General features: G+C 39.6%; 1 protein-coding gene across 2 annotated transcripts in view; it reads left to right on the forward strand.

Annotated features, from left to right (window-relative positions):
- Positions 1 to 26,203, forward strand: part of dpy19l1l (dpy-19-like 1, like (H. sapiens)) — a 110,054-nt gene that overhangs the window by 66,758 nt on the left and 17,093 nt on the right. The window contains exons 13-16 of one of the 2 annotated variants that reach the window (XM_069921029.1): positions 447 to 527; positions 5,708 to 5,809; positions 14,622 to 14,693; positions 25,467 to 25,568. In XM_069921029.1, the coding sequence (XP_069777130.1) occupies positions 447 to 527; positions 5,708 to 5,809; positions 14,622 to 14,693; positions 25,467 to 25,568 (357 nt within the window). The remainder of the gene's footprint in view (positions 1 to 446; positions 528 to 5,707; positions 5,810 to 14,621; positions 14,694 to 25,466; positions 25,569 to 26,203) is intronic. The other variant, XM_069921028.1, reaches the window with a different exon arrangement.

A 26,203-nucleotide genomic window follows, 5' to 3' on the forward strand; every position in this document is an offset into this window, starting at 1 on the left:
ATTCATATTGTGGTTCTTTTCAATTTGATGTTAATGGATTCTGATAATCAAAGGTCTGAGTGATGCATAGGATATAGAATAATAATGAGATCAACCACTGCTTCGGTCTTAGCCGAACAGGCAGGAGGATTGGACACTTCCTGTTTTACTGTGATGTACAGGACATCCCATTCAAACTGGAAAGACTTGGAATTTCAGACCTGTTGGGTTACATCTGTTTTACAGATTGATTTTGAATTTTGAAAATAAGTAATTGAATATTTTAATAATTACAAACATACTTTTGACTTATTTCCCTTTTAAAAATTTTCACCTTCATATTGTAAAATGTAATTTAACAAGTATGAAGGTTGTGCTGGAATTTGCAATGCGTGTCAATTTATTTATAATGTATAGAGTGCAGTTATACAAATATAAACTTTTCAGTATTTGTGAATCTTTTGCAGATAGTTAAAGGAGCCGTTTGGCTTGTTGGAACCATAGTCCTAAAGTTTGTTGCTTCTAGATTATTAGGAGTTACAGACGATGTAAGTATCCACATTATGAAGGGAATTAACTAAAATTTGCAAAAATAAATGGTTGTGGTTTACAATTCTGATTACCCAGTAATGTACTGATTTGAGTTTTGTGTGGTACTACAGTTTGGAGTAACTATTGAGAATGCTTTATGTTATCCAAGTTGATGTCACAGTCTCTCTCTGTGGTGTACTTGAATTCTGGGCATGTCCTTGTTGAGAGGTGTACAGAAACTTGTTCATTTGGCACTTCAGAGTTGTAGACTCAGAGCTTTACAGCACAGAAAAGGTCTGGTCAGCCCAAATTGTCCACACTAACCAAGCTGTCTTTCCAAGCTAGTCCCATTTGCCTTTATCTGGCCATATCCCCTCTGATTCTTTCCTATCCGTATATCTATGTAAATGTCTCTTGAATGTTTCATTTGTAACATTTCTAGGCACAGCTCGTTCCACGTACCCACCACCCTCCATATGGGAAAAAGTTGCCCTTTAGGGTCTTTTTAAATCTTTCGTAGCTCACCTTAAATCTCTGCCTTATAGATTTCACTTACCTTAGGGGGAAAAAGACCATGACTATTTACTTTTTATATGACCCTCATGATTCTGTGTTCCAGATATAGAAGTCCCAACCTTTCCAATTTCTCCTAATAATTCAAGTCCCAGTGATTTTTCTCTGTAATTTCTCCATCTTGGTGACATCTTGATGAGAACATAAAACAGTAGACCACAGTACAGGCCCTTTGGCCCACGATGTTGTGCCAACCTATATAAACCTACTTAACAATCTAAACCTTCCCTACCTCACACCCATAACTCTCTATTTTTATTGCATCCATCTGCGTGTCTTAAGAAACTTTTCAATGTCCCTATTGTAACAGCCTCCCCCCACCATACCTGGCAATGCATTCCAGGCACCCATACTCTGTGCAAAAGAAAAAAATGTGCCCCTGACATCTCCCATAAACTTTCCTTCCCTCACCCTAAACTCCTGTGGTATTTGGTACTGTCAACCTGGGGAAAAAGGTGCAGACAGTCCACCTTATTTATGCTTCTCATAATCTTATAGATCTTTATTAAGTTACCACTCATTCTTCTTCACTCCAAAGATAAAAAGCCCTAGTTCTGTTAACCTTGACTCATAAGACATATTCTCCAATCAAGGAAACATCCTCTGCACCCTCTTTATAGGATGGATTTGGAAGCTTTGATGAGGCTACCAGACTATACACAATAATGCAGGTGTGATCTAACCAGAGTTATATAGAGCTCTTGAATTCCAGCTAATGAAGGCCAGCATACCATAAACCTTGTAAACTACCCTAAGAATATGTGCGTCAACCTTGAGAGACCTATGGATTTGGACCCCAAGTCCCTCGGTTCTTCCACATTGTTAAGAATCTTGCCATTTACCATGTCTTCCACCTTCAAATTCGATCTTCCAAAGTGTATCACTTCACACTTATCCGGATGGAACTGCATTTGCCACTTCTCTTCCCAACTATGCATCCTGACTCTAACCTATTGTAACCTACGACAGCCTTCTTCACTATCCACGATACCTCCATCATTCATGGCATCTGCAAATCAGAGGTCAGAATTGCACACAAAACATCGTGAGTGGTCTCACCAATGTACAGTTGTAATGTGATCGCTCTCATACTGAACTCTGTGCTCTGCTAATGAAGACAAGCATGCCAAACGACCACCCTCTCTACTTGTGTGGCTACTTTCATAGAATTAATATACCTGTACAACAATCCTCTGTTCGACAACACTCTCTAGACCCTGACCATTCACTGTGCAAGTCCTGCCTTGATTTAAACTATCAAAGTGGAGCACCTTCACATGTATCATGTATCTGAGTTGCATTCCTTCTGCCATTCTTGCCCCACTTTCTTAGTTCATCTAGTCCTGCTGTATTATCAGATAACTTTCTTCTCTGTCGTCTCTACCAAATTGCTAACCACGTGAACTACATTGTTATCTAAGTTGTTAATATAGATGACAGAGCAATACCCAGCATCAAACCCTATGGCACACCTTTGCTCACAGATCTCAAATCTGAATAACCCCTCAACTATCACCCTCTAACTTCTACTTCAAGCCAATTCTGTATCTAATTGGCAGGCTCATGATGAATCCCTTGTAACCTTGCCTTCTGGATCAGCCAACCGTGTGGATCTTGTCACAGTTATACCTGAAGAGCATATAGACAATGTCTACTGCCCTGCCCTGATCAATCCTCTTGCTCATCTTTTCAAAAAAAAATCAATTGCTTGTTGAGGCACCATCTCACACACAAAGCTATCCTGACTCTCCCTAATCAGTCCTTGCCTTTTAAATGCATGTAGATCTTGGCCCCCAGAATCCCTCCAGTAACTAACCCATGATTGACATTAAGCTCACTGTCCTGTAGGTCCAAGGTTTGTCCTTGTAGCCTTTTTCAAATAAAGGCACAGGATTCATCATCCTCCAGTCTCTGACACCTCGCCCCTGCTTAATGATGCAAATATCTCTGCCATTTCTTCACTAGCTTCCCACAATGTCCTAGAATACACTTGTTCAGGTACTGGGATTTATCTGCCTTTCTGTTTTAACAGATAAGAAATACTCATTTTGGATTTCGCCCATTTTCTATAGTTCCACATATAGATGAGCTTGTTGATCTTTAAGCAATCCTATTTCTCTTGTTACTTTTTTGCCCTTAATATGCTTAAACTCTATTAGGATTCTCCCTAACCTTGTCCATTAGAGCCCTCCTGATTTTCCTCTTAAGTGAACTCCTACATCTCTTGTGTTCTTCTGAGGACTCGCTTGATCCTACCTGTCTGTAAGTGACACAGGCTTCCATTTTCTTGACTAGAGTCTCAACATCTCTGGTCATCCAGGTTTCTGTAATTAGCTTTCCCCTTCACTATCAGGAACATGCTGTCCCTCAACTCTCCCTATCTCTCTTTTTAACAAAAACTTCTCACTTGTCTTGCATCCCTTTATCCTCAAGAATTCTTTTCCAATCGCTCTTTTAAAGTTGTCTTAATGTCATCAAAATTAGCCTTGTCCCAATTACTGGAACTGTGGATCTGTCCTAGCAGGATCCAGAGTGGTTTATATGTTTACTGAGAGGAATGTCCACAGAGGATTTCTGCACTGTCTTCCTCCACCCTTTATCTTTCCCTGGTGGTCACCCAAGTACCTGCACTCTGCACCTTGGTTGTGACCACATCACTATAACTGCTACCTATTCTGCTCTCAGACTCCCAGATGATTCTGAGTTCATCCAACTCCACCTCCTCAACACACCATCCAACTCCACCTCCTCAACACACCATCCAACTCCACCTCCTCAACACACCATCCAACTCCACCTCCTCCACACACCATCCAACTCCACCTCCTCCACACACCATCCAACTCCACCTCCTCCACACACCATCCAACTCCACCTCCTCCACACACTAAACATTAAAGGAAAAGAAATTACTATTCTCTGCTCTAACGTGACTGGTCTAGATGACGTTGCCTGAGGCCCACCATTAACGCCACCACTCTCTAGCTTCTCCTCTCTAGCCAATGTCAAATCCAGTTTACTACCTCACCATGAATACTGAGCTTCTGAACCTTCCTGACTAACCTTCCATGTGGGACCTCATCAAAGACCTCACTCTTTTCTTTGGCTTGGCTTCGCGGACGAAGATTTATGGAGGGGGTAAAAAGTCCACGTCAGCTGCAGGCTCGTTTGTGGCTGACAAGTCCGATGCGGGACAGGCAGACACGATTGCAGCGGTTGCAAGGGAAAATTGGTTGGTTGGGGTTGGGTGTTGGGTTTTTCCTCCTTTGCCTTTTGTCAGTGAGGTGGGCTCTGCGGTCTTCTTCAAAGGAGGTTGCTGCCCGCCAAAATGTGAGGCGCCAAGATGCACGGTTTGAGGCGTTATCAGCCCACTGGCGGTGGTCAATGTGGCAGGCACCAAGAGATTTCTTTAGGCAGTCCTTGTACCTTTTCTTTGGTGCACCTCTGTCACGGTGGCCAGTGGAGAGCTCGCCATATAACACGATCTTGGGAAGGCGATGGTCCTCCATTCTGGAGACGTGACCCATCCAGCGCAGCTGGATCTTCAGCAGCGTGGACTCGATGCTGTCGACCTCTGCCATCTCGAGTACTTCGACGTTAGGGTTGTAAGCGCTCCAATGGATGTTGAGGATGGAGCGGAGACAACGCTGGTGGAAGCGTTCTAGGAGCCGTAGGTGGTGCCGGTAGAGGACCCATGATTCGGAGCCGAACAGGAGTGTGGGTATGACAACGGCTCTGTATACGCTTATCTTTGTGAGGTTTTTCAGTTGGTTGTTTTTCCAGACTCTTTTGTGTAGTCTTCCAAAGGCGCTATTTGCCTTGGCGAGTCTGTTGTCTATCTCTTTGTCGATCCTTGCATCTGATGAAATGGTGCAGCCGAGATAGGTAAACTGGTTGACCGTTTTGAGTTTTGTGTGCCCAATGGAGATGTGGGGGGGCTGGTAGTCATGGTGGGGAGCTGGCTGATGGAGGACCTCAGTTTTCTTCAGGCTGACTTCCAGGCCAAACATTTTGGCAGTTTCCGCAAAGCAGGACGTCAAGCGCTGAAGAGCTGGCTCTGAATGGGCAACTAAAGCGGCATCATCTGCAAAGACCTCACTAGAGACCATGTAAACAACATCCACAGCCTTTCCTTCATCAATGTTCCTGATATCCTCCTTGAGAAACTCTATAAGATTGGTTAAATGTGACCTACCACATTCTTTGTATTCCAGCCTACGATGTCACGAGCAAATATATGCAAGGTTTATTTTCTTTGCCTCCATTTTTTCATCTGAATAAACAATCCATGATCTATGCACAGCAATGCTTTTCATTGTGGGTCTGAATCTCTCCGTTGCTTCATACACTCAATGCTAAACATCGGCGAATGCATCCACAAAGCAAACTTTTAAAAGAACTATTAAATCAAATGCGTTGCTCGAACAAGAAAGAATCTAGCAATTGTATTTATGAAAAACAAAGGGAGATATTTTTGCAGCCATGTTTTCAAAAGTAGTTACCAGGTCATTACCATATTGCAGTCTGTTGGAGCTTGCTGTGGGTAAATTGACTCCTGCAATTCTTGTGATAGTGCATGAAACGTGCTTCATTCTGAGTAAATTTTGTTTCTCTTTACCATCAGGCACATATCAGTAATCTACTGAAATCCAAGTTCACCAACTACAAAGACTTTGACACACTGATGTACACGTGTGCTGTGGAGTTTGATTTTATGGAGAGTAAGGTAATCTTTTATTGATGAATTCTATAATGTGCAGTGGCAAAGAATGAGAACCCATGTTCAGCAATGAAAGTGCTTTTCTCCAAAGGAGTTCAATCTTGCCTTGATCCAGGGTCTCAACCCGAACTGTTAATAATTCTCAACCACCACCATTCCCCCTCCCCTCACCAGAAGCTGCTTGATCAATACATACATTATGTCTGTCTGTGGTCAAAGACACAAAGCCTTCAGGAAATAGTGCAAACTTATTGGTCTAGATTAAATTGGAATGTAGATTTAAAACAATTAGTACTGAGGCTATTAGTATAGTATTAGCCCAGTTGTTAGAGCACTGGTTTTGAAAATCAGGGGTCACGAGTTCGTTCCTTGTTGGGGCTTCATTTCTGTGAGAGGTGCTGGACAAAGTGGTGACTCTCTGTCTTTTATTACATGACATTAATGGAATCTTTTTTTTTTTTTTTTTAATTTTTTATTTTTCACACCATAAATCACAATAGCCATGATATACACTTTTTCTTTTCCACACATTTACAGTGACTTTTTCTCCCCCCCCCTCCCTCCTCCCAAGCCACCCCCCCACCCCCCCCCTCTCATCCATTTTAGGTATACAATCTAGGTTGCATTAATTCAGTCAGACAATGTTGTCATTCAACAAAAATACACCAGAAATTCTACTGAGTCCATTCTTTTCTTTTCTTCTCCTTCCATCAACTTAGGTAATGTTTGTTCCCGGTAGGTTTTCGCTATTGTATTTAATGTAAGGCTCCCATACTTGTTCGAATATTTCAATATTATTTCTTAAACTATATGTTATTTTTTCTAATGGAATACATTTATTCATTTCTATATACCATTGTTGTATTTTCAAATTATCTTCCAATTTCCAGGTTGACATAATACATTTTTTTGCTACGGCTAGGGCTATCTTGACAAATCTTTTTTGTGCATCTTCCAAGTCAATTCCAAATTCTTTATTTTTTATGTTACTTAGGAGAAAGATCTCTGGATTCTTTGGTATATTGTTTTCTGTTATTTTATTTAATATCTGATTGAGATCATCCCAAAATTTTTCTACTCTCTCACATGTCCAGATTGCATGAATTGTTGTTCCCCTTTCTTTTTTACATCGAAAACATCTATCAGATACTGTTGGGTCCCATTTATTTAACTTCTGCGGTGTAATGTATAGTCTGTGTAACCAATTATATTGTATCATACGCAGCCTCGTATTTATTGTATTTCTCATCGTTCCAGAACATAATTTCTCCCATGTTTCCTTTTTTATCTTTATATTTAAATCTTGTTCCCATTTTTGTTTAGTTTTACCATTTGTTTCCTCATTCTCCTTTTCTTGCAGTTTGATATACATATTTGTTATAAATCTTTTGATTAACATTGTATCTGTAATCACATATTCAAGGTTACTTCCCTCTGGTAAACTCAGATTGCTTCCTAATTTATCTTTCAAGTAGGATCTCAGTTGGTAATATGCCAGTGCTGTATCTCCAGTTATATTGTACTTATCTCTCATTTGTTCAAAGGATAAGAATCTACTTCCTGAAAAACAATTTTCTATTCTTTTAATCCCTTTTTTTTCCCATTTTCTAAAGGAAAGGTTGTCTATTGTAAAAGGGAGTAGCTTATTTTGCGTCAATATTAGTTTTGGTATTTGATAATTTATTTTATTTCTTTCTACATGAATCTTCTTCCATATATTGAGGAGATGGTGTAATACTGGAGAAGTTCTATGTTGTACCAATTTTTCGTCCCATTTATATAATATGTGTTCAGGTATCTTTTCCCCTATTTTATCTAATTCTAGTCTCGTCCAGTCTGGTTTTTCCCTTGTTTGATAAAAATCTGATAGGTACCTTAATTGTGCGGCTCTATAATAATTTTTGAAGTTTGGCAATTGTAAGCCTCCTTGTTTATACCATTCTGTTAATTTATCTAGTGCTATCATCGGTTTCCCCCCTCTCCATAAAAATCTCCTTATTATTTTCTTTAACTCTTTGAAGAATTTTTCTGTCAGTTGTATTGGCAATGCCTGAAATAAGTATAGTATCCTTGGAAAAATGTTCATTTTAATACAGTTTATCCTTCCTATCAGTGTTAGTGGTAGCTCTTTCCAATGCTCTAAATCGTCATGTAATTTTTTCATTAGTGGATTGTAATTGAGGTTATATAATTGGCCTAGATTTTTGTTTATTTGCACACCTAGGTATCTTATTGCCTGCGTTTGCCATCTGAATGGGGATTCCTCCTTAAATTTTGAGAAATCCGTGTTATTCATAGGCATTGCTTCACTTTTATTTACGTTTATCTTGTATCCCGACACTTCTCCATATTCCTTCAATTTCTTATATAGTTCTTTTATTGATAGTTCTGGTTCTGTTAAGTACACTATCACATCATCCGCAAATAGACTAATTTTATATTCCCTGTCTTTTATTTTTATTCCTTTTATATTATTATCTATTCTTATCGATTCTGCTAGTGGTTCTATAGCTAGCGCAAACAATAATGGTGATAGTGGGCATCCCTGCCGCGTTGACCTGCTTAAGTTAAATTGCTTTGATACATGTCCATTTACTGTCACTTTTGCTAACGGTCCCTCATATAATGCTTTAATCCAATTAATATACTTCTCCGGTAAACTGAATTTTTGCAATACTTTGAACAAGTAATTCCATTCTACTCTGTCGAAGGCCTTCTCTGCGTCTAAAGCAACTGCTACTGCCGGTGTTTTATTTCCTTCTACTGCATGAATTAAGTTAATAAATTTACAAATATTGTCTGTTGTGCGTCTTTTTTTGATAAATCCAGTTTGGTCTAAATTTACCATTTTCGGTACCTGTTCTGCTAATCTGTTTGCTAATAGTTTAGCTATTATCTTATAATCTGTGTTTAGCAGAGATATTGGTCTATATGACGCTGGTGAGAGTGGATCTTTCCCTTGTTTTAGTATCACTGTAATTATTGCTGTTTTACATGAATCTGGTAAGTTTTGTGTCTCATCGATCTGGTTGATTACATCCAGGAGGGGCGGTATTATTAGATCTTTAAATGTTTTGTAGAATTCTATTGGGAGTCCATCCTCTCCTGGTGTCTTATTATTTGGTAAATTTTTTATTATCTCTTGTATTTCTACTGTTCCAAATGGTTCTGTTAATTTATTTTGTTCCTCTATTTGTAGTTTTGGTAGTTCAATTTTAGTCAAAAATTCATCTATTTTCCCTTCTTTCCCTTCGTTTTCAGTTCGGTATAATTGTTCATAGAATGCTCTAAAGTTTTCCTTAATTTCTTTTGGATTATATGTAATTTGTTTGTCTTTTTTCCTTGTTGCCAATACCGTTTTCTTAGTTTGCTCTGTCTTAAGCTGCCATGCTAAGATTTTGTGTGTTTTTTCACCTAGTTCATAATATTTCTGTTTTGTCTTCATTATATTCTTCTCCACCTTATATGTTTGTAATGTTTCATATTTTATTTTTTTATCCGCCTATTCTCTTCTTTTGGTTGTATCTTCCTTTTTTGCTAATTTTTTTTCTATGTTTATTATTTCCCTTTCCAACTGCTCTGTTTCCTGATTATAGTCCTTCTTCATCTTGGTTGCATAACTTATTATTTGTCCTCTAATGAATGCTTTCATTGCGTCCCATAGTATAAACTTATCTTCCACTGATTCCGTATTTACTTCAAAGTACATTTTTAATTGTTTTTCAATAAATTCTCTAAAATCCTGTCTTTTAAGTAGCATGGGGTTTAATCTCCATCTATACATTCTTGGAGGGATGTCCTCTAGCTCTATTGCCAATAACAGGGGTGAGTGGTCCGATAATAGTCTAGCTTTATATTCCGTTTTCCTAACTCTCCCTTGAATGTGGGCTGATAACAGGAATAGGTCTATCCTTGAGTATGTTTTATGTCTAGTCGAGTAGTATGAGTATTCCTTTTCTTTTGGGTTTTGTTTCCTCCATATGTCCACAAGTTTCATTTCTTGCATTGATTTAATTATAAATTTGGTTACTTTGTTCTTCCTGTTAATTTTTTTCCCCGTTTTATCCATATTTGGATCCAAATTCAGATTGAAATCCCCTCCTATTAGTATGTTCCCTTGTGTATTAGCTACCTTCAAAAAGATATCTTGCATAAACTTTTGATCTTCTTCGTTAGGTGAATATATATTAAGTAGATTCCAAAGCTCCGAATATATCTGACATTTTATCATAACATATCTCCCTGCTGGATCTATTATTTCCTCTTCTATTTTAAATGGCACATTTTTGCTAATTAATATAGCCACTCCTCTTGCTTTTGAATTATACGATGCTGCTGTTACATGTCCTACCCAATCTCTCTTTAATTTCTTGTGCTCCAATTCAGTTAAGTGTGTTTCTTGGACAAATGCTATATCTATTTTTTCCTTTTTCAGTAAATTTAGTAGTTTCTTCCTTTTAATTTGGTTATGTATTCCATTAATATTTAGAGTCATATAGTTCAGCGTAGCCATTTTATATTTTGTTTATCTTCTCTTTCCGTTTTTCCATCATTACCTTTCCTCCTTTTCCATTTCTGTTTTCTTATTTTCAACTCTTTACCAGACAACATTCCTACAACATCCAACATTTTCCTTATTCTCCTATTTCTATCTTCTTTATCCCCAATCTCCCCTTCCCCTCCTGAGTTGTCCTTTATCCCTTGTCGGACAACCACATCTCCCCTCTCCATTTGGATTTGCGAATCCACTCGCAAGCGTCAACTGATTTTGCAGTGACCGCTCTTTTCCCCCACCCAGCCCCCCCCAGAAAAGATTTCACTTTTTATATGTCACAAAGGTCACTCTTTTAATTCCCTCCTTATTCTCTCTATTCCCTTACCTTCCCTTATTAATTCTTATCTATACTATCTATGTTTTCCTATAATTACAGATACTTTCACGTATGCCATTAATGGAATCTTGACGTTTATTGGAGATAAATTCCCTTGACCTGATGATCTGCATCCTAAAGTTTTGAAGGAATTGATTGCTGGTTAGTTCTATCTTCCAAAATCAGATTGTGGAAGATGGAACTACTAAGTAGTGTCGCCAGGATGTTGCTGGCATTGGAAGATTTGATGATGGGGAGAGATTGATTGGCTAGTTTGATATCTGGAACCTACTACCAAGGAGGTGATGGAATTAGATATAAGCACTGCATTTAAGAGACAGACAGGAACTTAAATAGGTCAGGCTTGGAAGAATACAGACCTAATGCAGGAAGATGGGATTAATGAAGATCACCAAAAGGATGAGCCTGGATGCAGTGGGTTGTTGGACCCATTTCTGTGCTGTTCATCTCTGACTTGAGTATCATTCAGATAGATTAGAAGATAGCAAATGTTAGCCCGTAATTTAAAATGGAGAGGAAAGGGCAAACAGACCAATTTGACAGCATTAGTAAAATGAAAGATGCTGGATTCTACAATGGAAGAAGTGAGGAATAGTCATTCAGAAAATTCTTCAGCCTGACATTTCACAGAAGGAGCAAAGGCTTTCCATCTAGCCCTTCAACCCTATTCCTTTATCATGGTTGATCTCCTACCTTAACAGTCTTCCTGCACTTACATTATATTCCTTCCAAAAGTTTGTCTCTGTTTTGAATGAAATCAATGACTGAAACTCAATTCCAGAGGACTGTGGAGGCTCAAAGTTTCACCATCCTTGTGAAGAAATTTCTGCTCATGTCCCAAATGACCATGCATTCAGGAGATTTTGGAAAGAAAGCTACTCAGGCTATGTGCAAAGGGGACAGTTAACCCAAGTGCTGCCCTTGCACTCTATCTGTGAATGAAGAAATGAGTTCAAGTTTAGTAGCATTTCACATTAGACTGTGAAATGTTGATGGAGAGCAGGGCAGAGGATGTGTGGATTACCTGACTAGTTTTGGGATTCTGGACAGGTTACACCTTTGTTTTATTCCATTCAAGATGAAATGATCAGACCTTTTATGTCTGCCCTTTGTCTTGGGGGAAGTTTCTGGTAAGGTTTTTCATTATGCCCTTGCATTGCCTGAAGAAAATTCAGGGACAGGGGTGGCTGAGAGAGTTCCGCTAAAGTCCATGAAATTGTTAATCAAACTTTAGCCCAAAGTGATTTTCCCCAGAAGGATTTTTGCTATGGGTAGGTGTGCCATCAAGTGAAGACAGTGATTTCTAAGTTCAAGCATGGGTGGTAATGTTCTCAAGGATATTTGAGTCTATAAATTCTGATGGTTTATTTACCAGTATTGCATTAATGATATGAAGATGATCCTGGTATTAATCCTTTCCCAGCCATGGATTCTCATCTGTGTTACCTGCAGTCCTTGGATTTATTGGTCTGAAGACCATGACAAACTTGTTTTATGTATATTTATTCTTCCTGCACTTTATGAAAACCTTTAGAAGTTGGTGTATCCATGGGAGAGCACACAGAGCAGAATTCAGTGTAACACAACCATTTGGGATGAATCTTGACTGTATCCCTGCAGGCCTCCTTGAAAATGCATTCCAGAAGAAGCAAGATGATAGTCACATCCCCAGATATCGAGGGCAGCAGGTGAAAGATCTTATCATCTCACTGCTGGTGACAGGAAGTATGAAAATATAGGCTTTGAGACATTCAATGTTCAATACAATGCACAGGTGTACATAAATTCTTTCTTGTTGCACCCAAACAGGTACAAATGATACACCATCTACAATAGTAAAAATTTAAGTTACCACAAATGCAGGACTGAAAAAGAGATGATTAATATCAGAGGATAGATAAATATTCACTGTTGCAATTAATGCAAGAAAAATATGTGTCATTTTAGTAGTGTAGACAGATCCTTGTGAGGTCTTGGGGTAGTTTATGGTTAGAGATGGAGTAGTACAGGGAATTTCAAGAGTCTTGATTGCTGTTGGATTAAAAACTTTGGAGGTGTTGGACTTCAGGCTTCTGCACCTTCTGGCTGAAGGGAATAGCAAGAGGAAGTTGTTACCAGTGTAATGGGGGCTCTTGATGATGTCGACAGCCTCACATGGATCATATTAGGTGTCTAAGCAAGGTTTGCCGCTTTCTGCAGCCTTCAGCATTCCTGGAGTTTCCATTCAGCATATTTTCCACAGTACACCTGCAGAAGTTCAATAGGGTATTTAATGTTATCCAAAACCCTGCAGACTTCTTAAAAAGTAGAGGCATCGGTGTGCCTTCTTCATGGCTACCTTGGTGCTGACTCCAGGATGGTTATGATATGGACCTAGGAATTTGTTACTAATCCTCTCCACTGCCATCCCGTCAATGAAATCTCATATGTGACCTCTTGGACTCCCCTTCTTAAAGTCCACAATAAGCTTCTTGGTCTTGACGACTTGAGGATAAGAGTGTTATTCTGATACCACCTAACCAGATTCTCACTCTCCATCTTAAAATCTGCCTTATCATTTCCTGTTATTCACCCAACAATGATGGTGCCATAAGCAGATTTATAGATCGTATTAGAACTGAATCCAGTTATGGAATCGTAATTTTAGGGAGAATAGAGCAAGGAACTAACACGCAGTGTTGAAATGCCCATGGTGATGATCAGTGAGGAGGAGGTTGTTGCTAATTTGTACTGATTGCGCTTGACTGATGGGGAAATTGAGGATCTAGTTGCAGAGGGATGAACAAGAGTTACAGATCCCTAAGTTTTGTTATTAGCTTTGCTGGTTGGATGGTGTTATATATTGTATTCTATCAAATTAATTTATGTGACAGTAACTGCCACCTTTCCCACAGAGTATCAGGGACTAACGTGGCCAAGAGCATCCCTCTGCACTAACTTTTCCATGAGAGACAGGTGGTACGGCATGTCTGGCTGCTTTGAATGTTCTTCAGCAATGCAGACAGCTTCACAAGATCATAAGATCACAAGACAAAGGAACAGAAGCGGCCACTAGGCCCATCGAGTCTGTTCTGTAAATCTACACTAAGATACTCTAATTCCAATTTCTGGCCTTTTCCCCATACCCTTGATACCCTCACGAATGAGATATTTGTCTATTTCTTGTTTAAATATTCCCAGTGATCTGGCTTATGTGGCAGTAAGTTCCATAGATCCACGACCCTCTGGCTAAAGAAGTTTTTCCTAATCTCTGTTTTATATGGATAACCTCTAATTTTCAGACCCCCCCCCCTGTCCTCAATTCACCCACCAAGGGAAACATCTTACCCACATCCACCCTATATCTAAACCTAGGATAGATGGAACCTCTGTGCTCAGTGACATTGGTGTTTATGTAGGGTCTCCGTACAATTTGCAGGCACACACACAGGTAACTATTGGGATGAAGGATAAATGTGATCCTCCATTCTCAGGACATTTGGACACCCCATCTCAGTGGATAAGATCTATTTTCAAGTTCCAGGAAGAGTAAAAATTAGTAGAATAGCTGCCTCACTTCAGCTACCTGAGTGCTGTGTGAGTTTGAATTCTGCCGTGACTGCGTGGGTCAAGGGACTGAGTGTGGATATGTGGGGGTGCTCGATAGTGTGGAATTAAGGATCTATTTCTGTGCTTTGGTACTCTCTTGCCTTTGTGAACCTGCACAAACTTTTTTACAAGTTGTTCCTTTGTATTCTGGCCTGTAGTACTGGAAATATTTTTTAATTCTAATGCAATTCAAAAATGTTTTGAATGTAATTCCCTGTGGTTTTTAACTTGCTGAGGGGTGAGTCTAGAACTGCTGCCGATGGGCAACACTGCCTTCTGGGTTCAGTTATCTAATGAAAAAAGTTATTATTGTTCATCTCTCTTTTCTTTGCTTCCAGACTCCTGTGAGGTATACCAAAACCCTGCTCCTCCCCATAACTGCCTGCATTTTTGCAGTTATTGTTGCAAAGGTAAGCCCTGCCTTATTAATTAGATCTTGATTGTAAGTGAAATATATTTACAAATGTGCTAACGCAAGCAAAAGAAAGCCCTCAAATTTCTCAGTGGTCCAGTTGTCAATGACTTGTAAAATCTTCCTGATGAGGAGGGAATGGAAGAGTTCCTTAAAAATGGGTTGGAAAGTGTTACTAGGAATCGTTGTCATGAGGAACTCCATCTGAATAACTTGAGAGTGAGCCTGCCATCCTCTGAATATCTTTAGTTCCACTTAATCATATTTCACTGCTAACCTTACTGGACTGATTCATTGACCAAAACAAAGTATTATTCTCTTTGTCATTTTGAAAACTGCTGTATCTGTGTTTGAAAAATTTTGCAGATATATTTTGCCCATCTTGCCTATGTGCCAAACTCCTCCAAAGGGAGAACGATAGATAATCTTGCCCTTGCTGGGCTAAACTGGATTGTTAAAAAGGTGATGGGATGCCATTAGCAAGCATCTTTTTCCTGTAACCCTTAAGTCCCCCAACTGTGCAAAAATTTATCTAACTGTCTCTTAAATAGATTTAAAGGGGCAGCCTCTACTGCTTTCTTGAACAGAGAATTCTACAGATTTTCTTCTCTCTGGAAAAGGCTGTTTCTCTTCATCTCCATATACTATATCTACTATCCTAAATTTTGAGGCTATGTCACCTAGTTCTTGAGCTATTTCTCCTGGTTCTAGAGGGTTTCAGTGAGACCAGGGAGATGTGTGGTTTCATTTTGTGCCATGTTGATATCAATGAGGAGGAAGAGTTGTGTCTTTCAAATCCCTAGGGCCTAAGGGTATCTATCCTAGGTTATTGAGAGAGGCAAGAGATGAGATTTCCTCCAGTTTGATCTTGTTTTATTTTTGGTACACAATCGGCCAATCTTTTTGCTAATAATTTTGCTATAATCTTATAATCTGAGTTAGGTAGAGATATTGGTCTTATATGATGCTGGTGTTAATGGATTCTTTGGTATTACTGTAATTATTGCTGTCTTACATGAATCTGGCAAGTTTTGTGTTTCTTCTACCTGGTTCATTACCTCCAGGAGAGGAGGAATTAATAATTCTTTAAATGTTTTATAAAATTCTATTGGAAATCCATCCTCTCCTGGCGTTTTATTGTTCAGCATTTTTTTTAAATATATCCTGTACTTCCTCCATTTCAAATGGTTTTATTAGTTTGTTTTGTTCCTCTTGCAATTTTGGCAGTTCAATTTTAGCTAAAAACTCTTCTATTTTATCATCTTTCCCCTTGTTCTCAGTTTGGTCTAATTGTTCATAAAATTCCTTAAAGTGTTGGGTTGTATGTAATTTGTTTGTCCTTTTTCTTTGAAGCCAATACAGTTCTTTTAGCTTGTTCTGTTTTAAGTTGCCAGGCTAATATTTTATGTGTTTTTTTTTCTCCCAGTTCTTAATACTTTTGCTTTGTTTTCATTATGTTCTTCTCCACCTTGTACATTTGTAATGTTTCGTATTTTTTTTGTTCTCCGGAAATTCTCTCTTTTTCGTTATATCATCCCTTTTTACTAGTTCCTTTTCTGTACTTACTATCTCCCTTTCGAACTGCTCTATTTCCCGATTGTAATCCTTTTTTAGCTTAGTTACATAACTTATTATCTGTCCTCTAATGAAGCCTTTCATTGTGTCCCATAATATAGATTTTCACTGATTCCGTGTTTATTTCAAATTATGTTTTAATTTGGCGTTCAATAAACTATCTAAATTCCTGCCTTTTAAGTAGCATGGAGTTTAACCTCCATCTATATGTTCTTGGTGGGATGTCCTCCATTTCTATTGCTAATAATAGGGGTGAATGATCTGATAGTAGTCTAGCTTTATATTCAGTTTTCCTAACTCTCCCTTGAATATGGGCCGACAACAAAAACATATAAATCCTTACTCGAATAATATGAATATTCTTTCTTTCTTGGGTGTTGCCTCCTCCATATATCCATAAGTTTCATTTCCTGCATTGATTTAACCATAAATTTGGCTACTTATTCTTTTTGCTTGTCTTTTGTCCAGTTTTATCCAACATTGGATCCAAATTAAGGGTAAAATCCCCTCCTATCAATATATTTCCTTGTGTGTCTGCAATCTTCAAAAAAATATCCTGCATAAACTTTTGATCCTCCTCATTAGGTGGATATATATTGAGCAAATTCCAAAATTCTGAGTATATCTGACACTTTATCATTACATACCTCCCTGCTGGATCTATTATTTCCTCCTCTATTTTGATTGGTACATTTTTGTTAACTAATATGGCTACACCTCTAGCTTTTGAGTTATAGGATGCTGCCGCTACGTGTCCTACCCAGTCTCTGTTTAATTTATGTTCCACTTAAGTTAGATGCGTTTCCTGCACAAATGCTATGTTTATTTTTTCTTTCTTCAATAAATTTAGCATCCTCTTCCTTTTAATTTGGTTATGTATTCCATTAATGTTTATAGTCATATAGTTCAATGTGGCAATCTTATATATCTTGCTTACACCTCTTTTCCACCTCCTCGGCACCTCCATCCCCCTGTTTCCCATTTTAATCTCTCAGTTTTCCCTTATTAAACTCAATGTGTGACAACACATTTAAAACATAAAATATCCCAACAATTCCCACACCCAATAATACCTTAACCCCAAATGTTCCCCCCCCCCCCCCTCTGAGTTTCCCCTTATCCCTTGCCGGGCAACCACAACTCCCCTTTCCATTTGGATTGCGATCTTGCTCGCAAGCGTCAGCTGATTTTGCAGTGACGGTTATTCCCCCCCCCACCCCAGACTCCCCCAGAAAACACTTTTTTACACATATAACAAATCTCTCTTTTTCCCCCTTCCTTCCTTCCCTTCTCTTTTCCCTCTTTTTCCATTGTTTTTACATCTTTATATATACTTTATCGCCATTCTTCATTCTTGTTACATCTCTTCATCTCCTCTTCTGTCCTGCAAACGTTCTGCGAATTCTTGTGCTTCCTCCGGATCTGAGTACAGTCTGTTTTGCTCCCCGGGTATAAATATTTTAAGTACGGCTGGATGTCTTAACATGAATTTATAACCTTTTTTCCATAAAATTGTTTTCGCTGTATTAAACTCCTTCCTCCTCTTTAAGAGTTCAAAACTTATGTCTGGGTAAAAAAAATGTTTTTTAACCCTTGTATTCTAATGGCTTATTATCTTCTCTAACTTTATTTCTTGCCTGTTCTTGTCGTATTTCTCAAAAATTTTACGAAGATGGATCTTGGTTTTTGATGTTTTTGATCTGCAGTTTCAGAGCTAATGCTCTGTGTGCCCTTTCTATTTCCATTTCTTCCTGCATTTCTGTCGTTCTTAGGACCTTTGGGATCCATCCTTTTATAAATTCCTTCATGTCTGTGCCTTCTTCACCCTCCTTCAGGCCCACTATTTTTATGTTGTTTCGCTTACTATAATTTTCCAACATATCAATTTTCTGAGCTAACAACTCTTGTGTCTTTTTAATTTTTTTTGTAACTTTATTACAATTTTTCTCTTGAGTCATTTACTTCCATTTCTATAGCCGTTTCCCCCTCTTCCACATTCTCTACTCTTTTCCCTATTTCTGTCATTACCAGTTCTAAACTTTGCATTTTATCTTCTGCTCTTTTCATTTTTCTTTTAATTGCACTAAATTCTAATGATAACCATTCTTTTAATGATCTCATTTGTTCTTCAAAAAAGGCTTTATCTATATTCTGTCTATCAGTTTTACCTTCTCTTTCTCTGTGAAGATCTTGGTCTTCTTCTTTCTCTTCTTCTGTGTCTGTACCTGTGTTTGAGTATTCTTTTCTTTGTGTCTGTGTCTCTTCTGTTTTTCCTGATGAGATGATTTTATCTCTTTGTCGGGCCTCCTCTTGCTGGGCCTCTTGCTGTTGGTCCTCCCCTCCTGGGCTGCCTGTCTGTCGGGCCTCCTGCCGTTGATCCTCTTGTCGGTCACCCCTCTGTCTTTCTCCCTTGTCTGTTTCCTCACTCCCTCCCATACCGTCTTCCTTATCCTCCAGCTGAGGGCCCTGGTGTCAGGCGTCCCTCAGCTGGTCGCGCTGTGGCTGCCCGTTCCTCTGCTGAGCCCCCTCCTGTCGGTTTTCCTTTGATTGCGCACTGCACATACATGACTCCTCGCGCATGTGCAGTTGCGCACTTTTGTTTTGCTCTGTGAGCCATTTTTGAAGTCCACTGGTCGGGAGGTCGCGACTCCGCACCAACCTCTGGGATCGTGTGCTCCTCACCACCACAGCTCCTTGTTCCTTCGTGCAGGTAAGGCCTTCTTCTTTCTTCTCTGGTGACTTTTCCTTTTTTTTTGGTTGTTTTTACTTTCTCCTTCTTGGGTGCCATCTTCTTTCTCTTCTCTGTAACTTTATCTTCGATTTCTTTTATTTTTGATGAGCTTTGTCTTTTCCTAACTTTTTTCCTTTTTTTTCTGGAGAGGGCTGGTTTTCCCGACCGACCACTACTCCATCACGCGACTCCTCAAATTGGTGTATTCTTAACTTAATGTTATGCATATAATTCCACAGTATCCAAAATGACCAGATCAAATCAGAATAAAAACAGTTGCAGACCTAGTTGTGGGCATTTATTGATTTTTAAATGAGAATATTACTTCCCTGACTTCCTAAGTTAACAAATAAATTGGCTATATACTGAATGGGCGGGGAATGATAGCTACTTAATAAAAATCAAAAAACTTCCAAAGCTGGAAATGCTCTCCAGATCGTGTGTCATCCATGGAAAGAGAAATGTTAACACTTTTCTTTGCACAGATGCTGCCTGAGCTGCAGAGCGTGGCAGCGTTTTCTATCTTGGAAGCTGACATCTGAAGTTGGACCATTTTATTTCCTCACTGCATCTTCTAGCAGATACAAGGCTACCTAGGGTTAGCAGATACTTGGGGTCACGATATTGTGGCAATTAGTGAGACCTGGCTACAAGAGGGGCAGGACTGGCAACTTAACGTTCCAGGATACATTTGTTTTAGATGAGATAGATCAGGGGGTAAAAAAGGTGGAGGAGTTGCTCTGCTTGTTAAGGAGGACATTACTGCCGTGAGGTGGCAAGATGGTCTGGAGGGATCGTCCAGTGAGGCTCTTTGGGTGGAATTGAGGGGTGAAGGAGACATGAGGGTGCTAATAGGGGTGTATTACAGACCACCAAATGGGTCAAGAAAACTAGAGGAACAAATGTGTAGAGAAATAACGTATATGTGTGAGAATCATAAGGTAGTGATCATGGGAGATTTTAACTTCCCTCACATTGATTGGGATACAGTTAGAGGGCTGGATGGGCTAGAGTTCGTTAAATGTTTTCAAGATTGTTTTCTGAATCAATTAGTAGAAGAACCGACTTGGGACAGTGTAATACTGGATCTCCAGTTAGGGAACGAGCTAGGTCAGGTATCAGACATTAATGTTGGAGATCCAATTGGGTCTAGTGATCATAATTCTGTTAGTTTTAAGGTAGTTTTAGGGAAGAGCAAGGAGGGGCCTAAAGTTGAGGTTCTGGATTGGAGAAGAGCAAATTTTGAAGGAATAAGAAGGGATTTGGGGAGTATTGAGTGGGACAGGATATTTTCAGGTGAGGGTGTAAATGAAAAATGGAGGATATTCAAAAATGAAATTTTGAGGGTACAGAGTAGTTATGTCCCAGTGAGGATCAAAGGAAAGGCTGGAAGTCATAGGGAGGCTTGGTTTTCGAGGAATATTGGAAATTTGGTTAGGAGAAAAAGGGAGGTGTACAAGAGGTATAAAGAACAGGGGGCTGACAATTTGAAGGAGGACTACAAGGAGTGTAGAAGGAATCTTAAGAAAGAAATTAGAAAGGCCAAAAAAAGGCACGAAGAGGCTTTGGCAGACAGAGTAAAAATAAATCCAAAGGGTTTCTATAAGTACATTAAAAGTAAAAGATTAGTGAGGGATAAAATTGGACCCCTTGTAGATAGTGAGGGTAGGCTGAGTGAGAAGTTAGAGGAAATGGGGGAAATTTTGAATGATTTCTTTGCCTCGGTATTCACTAGGGAAAAAAATATTGAACCAGTTGAGGTAAAGAAAAATAGTGGGGAGGTAATGAAGCATATAAGGATAACCGAGGAGGTAGTGATGGCTGTATTGAAAAAGATAAAGGTGGATAAATCTCTGGGACCGGACAAAATATTCCCAAGGACACTCAGGGAGGCTAGTGGACGGATAGTGGGGCCATTAACAGAGATATTTAGGATGTCACTGGCCACGGGGGTAGTGCCAAAGGATTGGAGGGTGGCGCATGTGGTTCCGCTGTTTAAGAAAGGTTCTAAATGTAAACCTGGGAATTATAGGCCCGTGAGTCTGACGTCTGTGGTGGGCAAGTTGATGGAAAGTGTTCTGAGGGATGGTATTTACAAATACTTGGAGGTACAGGGATTGCTAGGGAGTAATCAGCATGGTTTTGTCAGGGGTAGATCATGCTTGACAAACTTGATTGAATTTTTCGAGGGGGTTACAAAAAAGGTTGATGAAGGGAAAGCTGTGGATGTTGTCTATTTAGACTTTAGTAAAGCTTTTGACAAAGTTCCCCACAGGAAGTTAGGAAAAAAGGTGGAGGGATTAGGTATAAATAAGGAGGTAGTGAAATGGATTCAGCAATGGTTGGATGGGAGGTGTCAGAGAGTATTGGTAGAAAATTGTTTGTCCAATTGGAGGCTGGTGACTAGTGGAGTTCCTTAGGGATCGGTCCTCGGTCCACTATTGTTTGTTATATATATTAACGATCTGGAAGTAGGGGTGGAGAATTGGATAAGCAAGTTTGCGGATGATACAAAGATTGGTGGTGTTGTGGACAGTGAAGAAGATTACTGTAGATTAAAAGGTGATTTAGGAAGGCTGGAAGAGTGGGCTGAGAATTGGCTGATGGAATTTAATACAGATAAGTGTGAGGTGTTATATTTTGGAAAGGCAAATCTAAATAGGTCATATGCATTAAATGGTAGGCTCTTGAGATGTGCAGAGCAACAAAGGGATTTAGGAGTTGTGGTAAATAGTACCCTCAAGGCTGATACTCAGGTAGATGGTGTGGTGAATAAGGCATTTGGAATGTTGGCCTTCATAAATAGGAGTTTTGAATTCAAGAGTAGGGAGGTTATGATGAAATTGTACAAGGCATTGGTGAGGCCAAATTTGGAGTACTGTGTACAGTTTTGGTCACCAAATTATAGGAAAGATATAAACAAAATAGAGAGAGTGCAGAGAAGGTTCACGAGAATGTTGACAGGATTTCAAGGTTTGAGTTACAGGGAAAGGTTGTGCAGACTAGGGCTTTTTTCTCTGGAGCGTAGAAGATTGAGGGGGGACTTGATAGAGGTGTTTAAGATTTTAAAAGGGACAGAGTAAATGTGGATAGGCTTTTTCAATTAAGAGTGGGGGAGATTCAAACTAGAGGGCATGGTTTAAGGTTGAAGGGGGAGAATTATAAAGGGAAAATGAGGGGAAATTTTTTTACACAAAGGGTGGTAGGGATGTGGAATGAGCTTCCGACAGACATGGTCGAAGCGGGATCATTGGTTACATTTAAGGAAAGACTGGATAGTTACATGAATAGGAGAGGACTGGAGGGGTATGGACCGGTTGCTGGTCAGTGGGACTAGGAGGGTGGGGATTTGTTACGGCATGGACTAGTAGGGCCGAACTGACCTGTTCTGTGCTGTAAGTGGTTATTATGGTTATATGTTTATAGATTTGGGACACAGGCCATTTTATTTCCTCACTGCACCTTCTAGCAGATACAAGGCTACCTAGATTTGGGACACAGGCCATTGGTGTCATTATGATGCTGGTGCCATCAATTGGACGGTGGGATGGTGGGAAGTGGTGATGTGAACTATTTTCCTCAACTTCAGCCTGACAGAAATTCACCTCTATTTGGATTGACAGAAGAGGAAATCTCAGTGGGGACCAGAATCAAAGCTGCCTGCATCATTGCCTGACACTCCTCAATCTTTCTTGCTGTATTCCAGCACATCACATCCAATTGAAGCTAATCTACATAACTCATGGAAAGTTGTTCAACCTGTGGTAACTATATATGAGAACCAAGGCCATTCACTCCTGAGGAATTGAACTAATGATGCTTGTATTGTACAAGCTCAAAGTCGAGTTCCAGGTCAACTCGTTCATTGAGATATACAAGAGGATGAACAGCGTATTTGCTGTCAACAAGACCAACTTGTCCCTCCTAAACCAAGGTTTGTAATAAAACCCTGGAAAATATAGACCACATCCAATATCTTGGGCCACCTCAAGATTCAATTTATTGTTATAGTAATAAAACAATGTATTATATGAAATTTCTTTTTGCCTGCTGCAAGGCAGACAATTACCTACCGGCAGGAATTGCCTAAGTGCCTCTTACGATCAGACTTTGAGAGAGAGAAGCAAAAGAGAGTCCTCCTCCTCTGAGTCACTGAGTGCCCATAGATTCACCTCCATCTCCTCCACAGCCCCCGCAGCCACACAGAGTCCCAGTACAAACTATTGGCAACCTGAACACCGACACGGTCAGGAACCGCTCAGCGGCACCTTGCATCCTGGTTCTGATACCTGGTACTCCTCCAGCCAGTTTGAACAAGTGGTGGCCAGTCATCCTTGATACCAAGGGACTTCCTAAGGAGCAAACATTTGGTGGTGCAGTCTATTTCTATGCCATTCAATTAGGGCGGCACAGTTAGTGTAGCGATTAGTGCAACATTATTAGCGCCAGCAACCCAGGTTCAAATTTGGTTCTGTTTGTAAGGAGTTTGTATGTTCTCCCTGTGTCTGCATGGATTTCCTCCCACTCTTCAAAAACATATGGGGTTTGTCAGTTAATTAGGATGTTTTGGCTTGTGGGCTAAAAGGGCCTGTAACTGTGCTCTTATGTCTAAATTTTTTTAAAAATTACTTATTTTGACCAATCTTAAAGTCATTCCCTTTTACAATTTAATAGGCAGATTTATGGAACACAGTTCTTTTGTGAACAATCAAATGCGGGGAAAATGTACACTCTGCAACTTTATCTAGATTATAGGAGTCTTTTATGATTGGAAGGCAATCTTGTTATTTCGGTTTCTCCCTTTTTTTCTTAAAATGCCTTGCATTTGCTAACTTACAGAAAGCCAGGAGCTGAGATAAATGGAAATATACTGAATTAGTCATGGGAATGTGGTTAAGCTTCCAATTAGGACAGGCCAAATTTAATAACTTGAATACATCAGCATACAGTATTCATCTTTTTCACATGTTCAGAAATAGACAAGGGATCTGTTGCCATGTACTGGAGCCATCCTTTATATTTATCTCTCAAATTATATCACTGGAAACAAACAACCTTGCCTTTATTAACCTGTCAATGATAGGTGCACATTTGCTCCCACATTTCCTTCAGAAATACTGTATTGCTGTGAAGCACAATAGCAGGCAAAATGTTGGTTTTGTGAGTAATTTTTGGGCAGTTTTACATGAAAATTTAAATCCAAACTAGACAATGTTCTTCAACTTTTATTACTCATTCTGTGGGGAATGATGTGTTGAATTTTGGTTGGATATAATTCTCTGTTGGATTTGAAAGGCACTTTTTCCAAGTTGCTAAAATGGAAATGCCTTCAGATTTTCTCCTCTTGATCACAGCAGTGTTAGAGCATCATTACTGCTGCAATCCATACCCCTCATGTCAATACCCTTTCACGAACTGGTGAATATTGTGTAGCATTAGGACAGGAGCAGCATCTGGGGCTCTACCTCCTGAAGGTGTATCCAAGGTGTATAAGGAATCCTGACTCCTCTCTTGGACCTTTCACCTAAAGCAGTGTTGTATAGGAATGCTTATTGTCTTAGTTAACCAGTAATAATTTCTCATACAAGGTTTGCATAAGATTGCAGACCAAGGAGAGCCAAAGATAATGCTACTAATTGGCAGTACAATTTCCAAGATGTTTCTCCTGGTGGAATTAAAATATTGATTTCAATGTGAATATTGAACTAACCAGGAATGAAGAAGACTTGATATATGTCTCACCAGCCCACTTTTCTGATCCTTTAACTGAAGGCATCCTCCAGATTGCAAGCTCTTGCCACATTCTCCAGGCACTATTGCCCTGCACCCATGTGGCCTGGTGACTTATTCATAGCTCTAAGGTCCTGGCACCAGGTATCAAAGAGGCAAGTTAAACAAGAAAGTCTACAAATGCTGGAGTTGAGTGCAACGCACAAACATGCAGGAGAAACTGAGCAGGTCACACAGATCTATAGGAAGCAAAGGGCAATCAGCGTTTTGGGCCTGGGCCCTTTGTCAGGCACATTTGTGTATTGCAACCAAAGGGGCAGTAAGATTTAAACAAATTGTTGACTTGTGACCTGAAAAGTTGTTTTAATTTGATTAAGCAGGTTCAGTGCACATGTCAAATCAAGTTTGATAAACTTGCAAAAGGAACACATGGAAAATTCTTCCATAGATCCAATGGACTGAGTGGCTTCTGATGCTTTGTAAATCTGATTGTGCACCCTCAGAGATGCACAGTTTATATCGAATGGGAAGGGAGGTTCACAGGGCAGCCAAAAAACTGAACAAAGGATACTTGGCAAGTGTAGAAATTATTACAAAATTGATACCGCTGCTATTCTAGAAAGTTAATTTGTTAAGTTGTAAAGTATTAATTGAGTTCTTAGTTCAGTTGACATAGAATATATTTGACCTCAACGTAGAAATATCTACATAAGGGATGTACGCATTGTCTTTTAGGTGAATAGGATTGGATCTCAAAATTCACCCTCCAACGTACAAGACGTTTATTGTACTCACATCTTAAAATTGCCTGACCGATTCTACAAAACCCGAATAGAGGTATATTCACCAGGTTCTATTTTTGGGCAATTATTTCTTAGATGTTTCTATAGGCTCATGGAATGGGTAGTGAACTGTGCCAGTAATATTGTTTATTTCATTGTCATCTCTTTAGAAATGTATCTTTAGGATGAGTTAAACTTTTAAATTGGTCAACAAAGGCTATAAGGAGATAGTTACGCCCAAGTGGCAAGAGGCATGTAACTATTGATTATTGGGAGAGGGAAGGGGAATAGCCAGTTAGTACAGTACACCCCTGTGGCCGTTCCTCTCAACATAAGTACAGTACACTGTTTTGGATACTGGTGGGCGGAGGGTGGTGGAGAAGCGATCTTCCAGGGACAAGTCGTAGTGGTCATGACTTTGGCCTAGAGTCTGGCTCTTTGGCTCAGAAGGGAAGGGGGAAGAGAAAAGCAATAGTGATTGGGGAGGTTCTGTGAAAAGAGCGAGACTCCGGATGGTATGTTGCCTCCCAGATGCCAGGGTCAGAGGTGTCTTGAATCGACACCTCAAGCAGGAGGGTGAGCAGCCAGAATAGTCGTGGTCTGCATTGGTACCAATAACATAGGAAAAGTGATGAGGTCCTCAAGGGTGAATATGGGAATTAAGAAGGAAGCTAAAAAGCAGGACCTCAA

The sequence above is a fragment of the Narcine bancroftii genome, chromosome 2 (assembly GCF_036971445.1).
Source record: "Narcine bancroftii isolate sNarBan1 chromosome 2, sNarBan1.hap1, whole genome shotgun sequence".
Lineage (NCBI taxonomy): Eukaryota > Metazoa > Chordata > Chondrichthyes > Torpediniformes > Narcinidae > Narcine > Narcine bancroftii.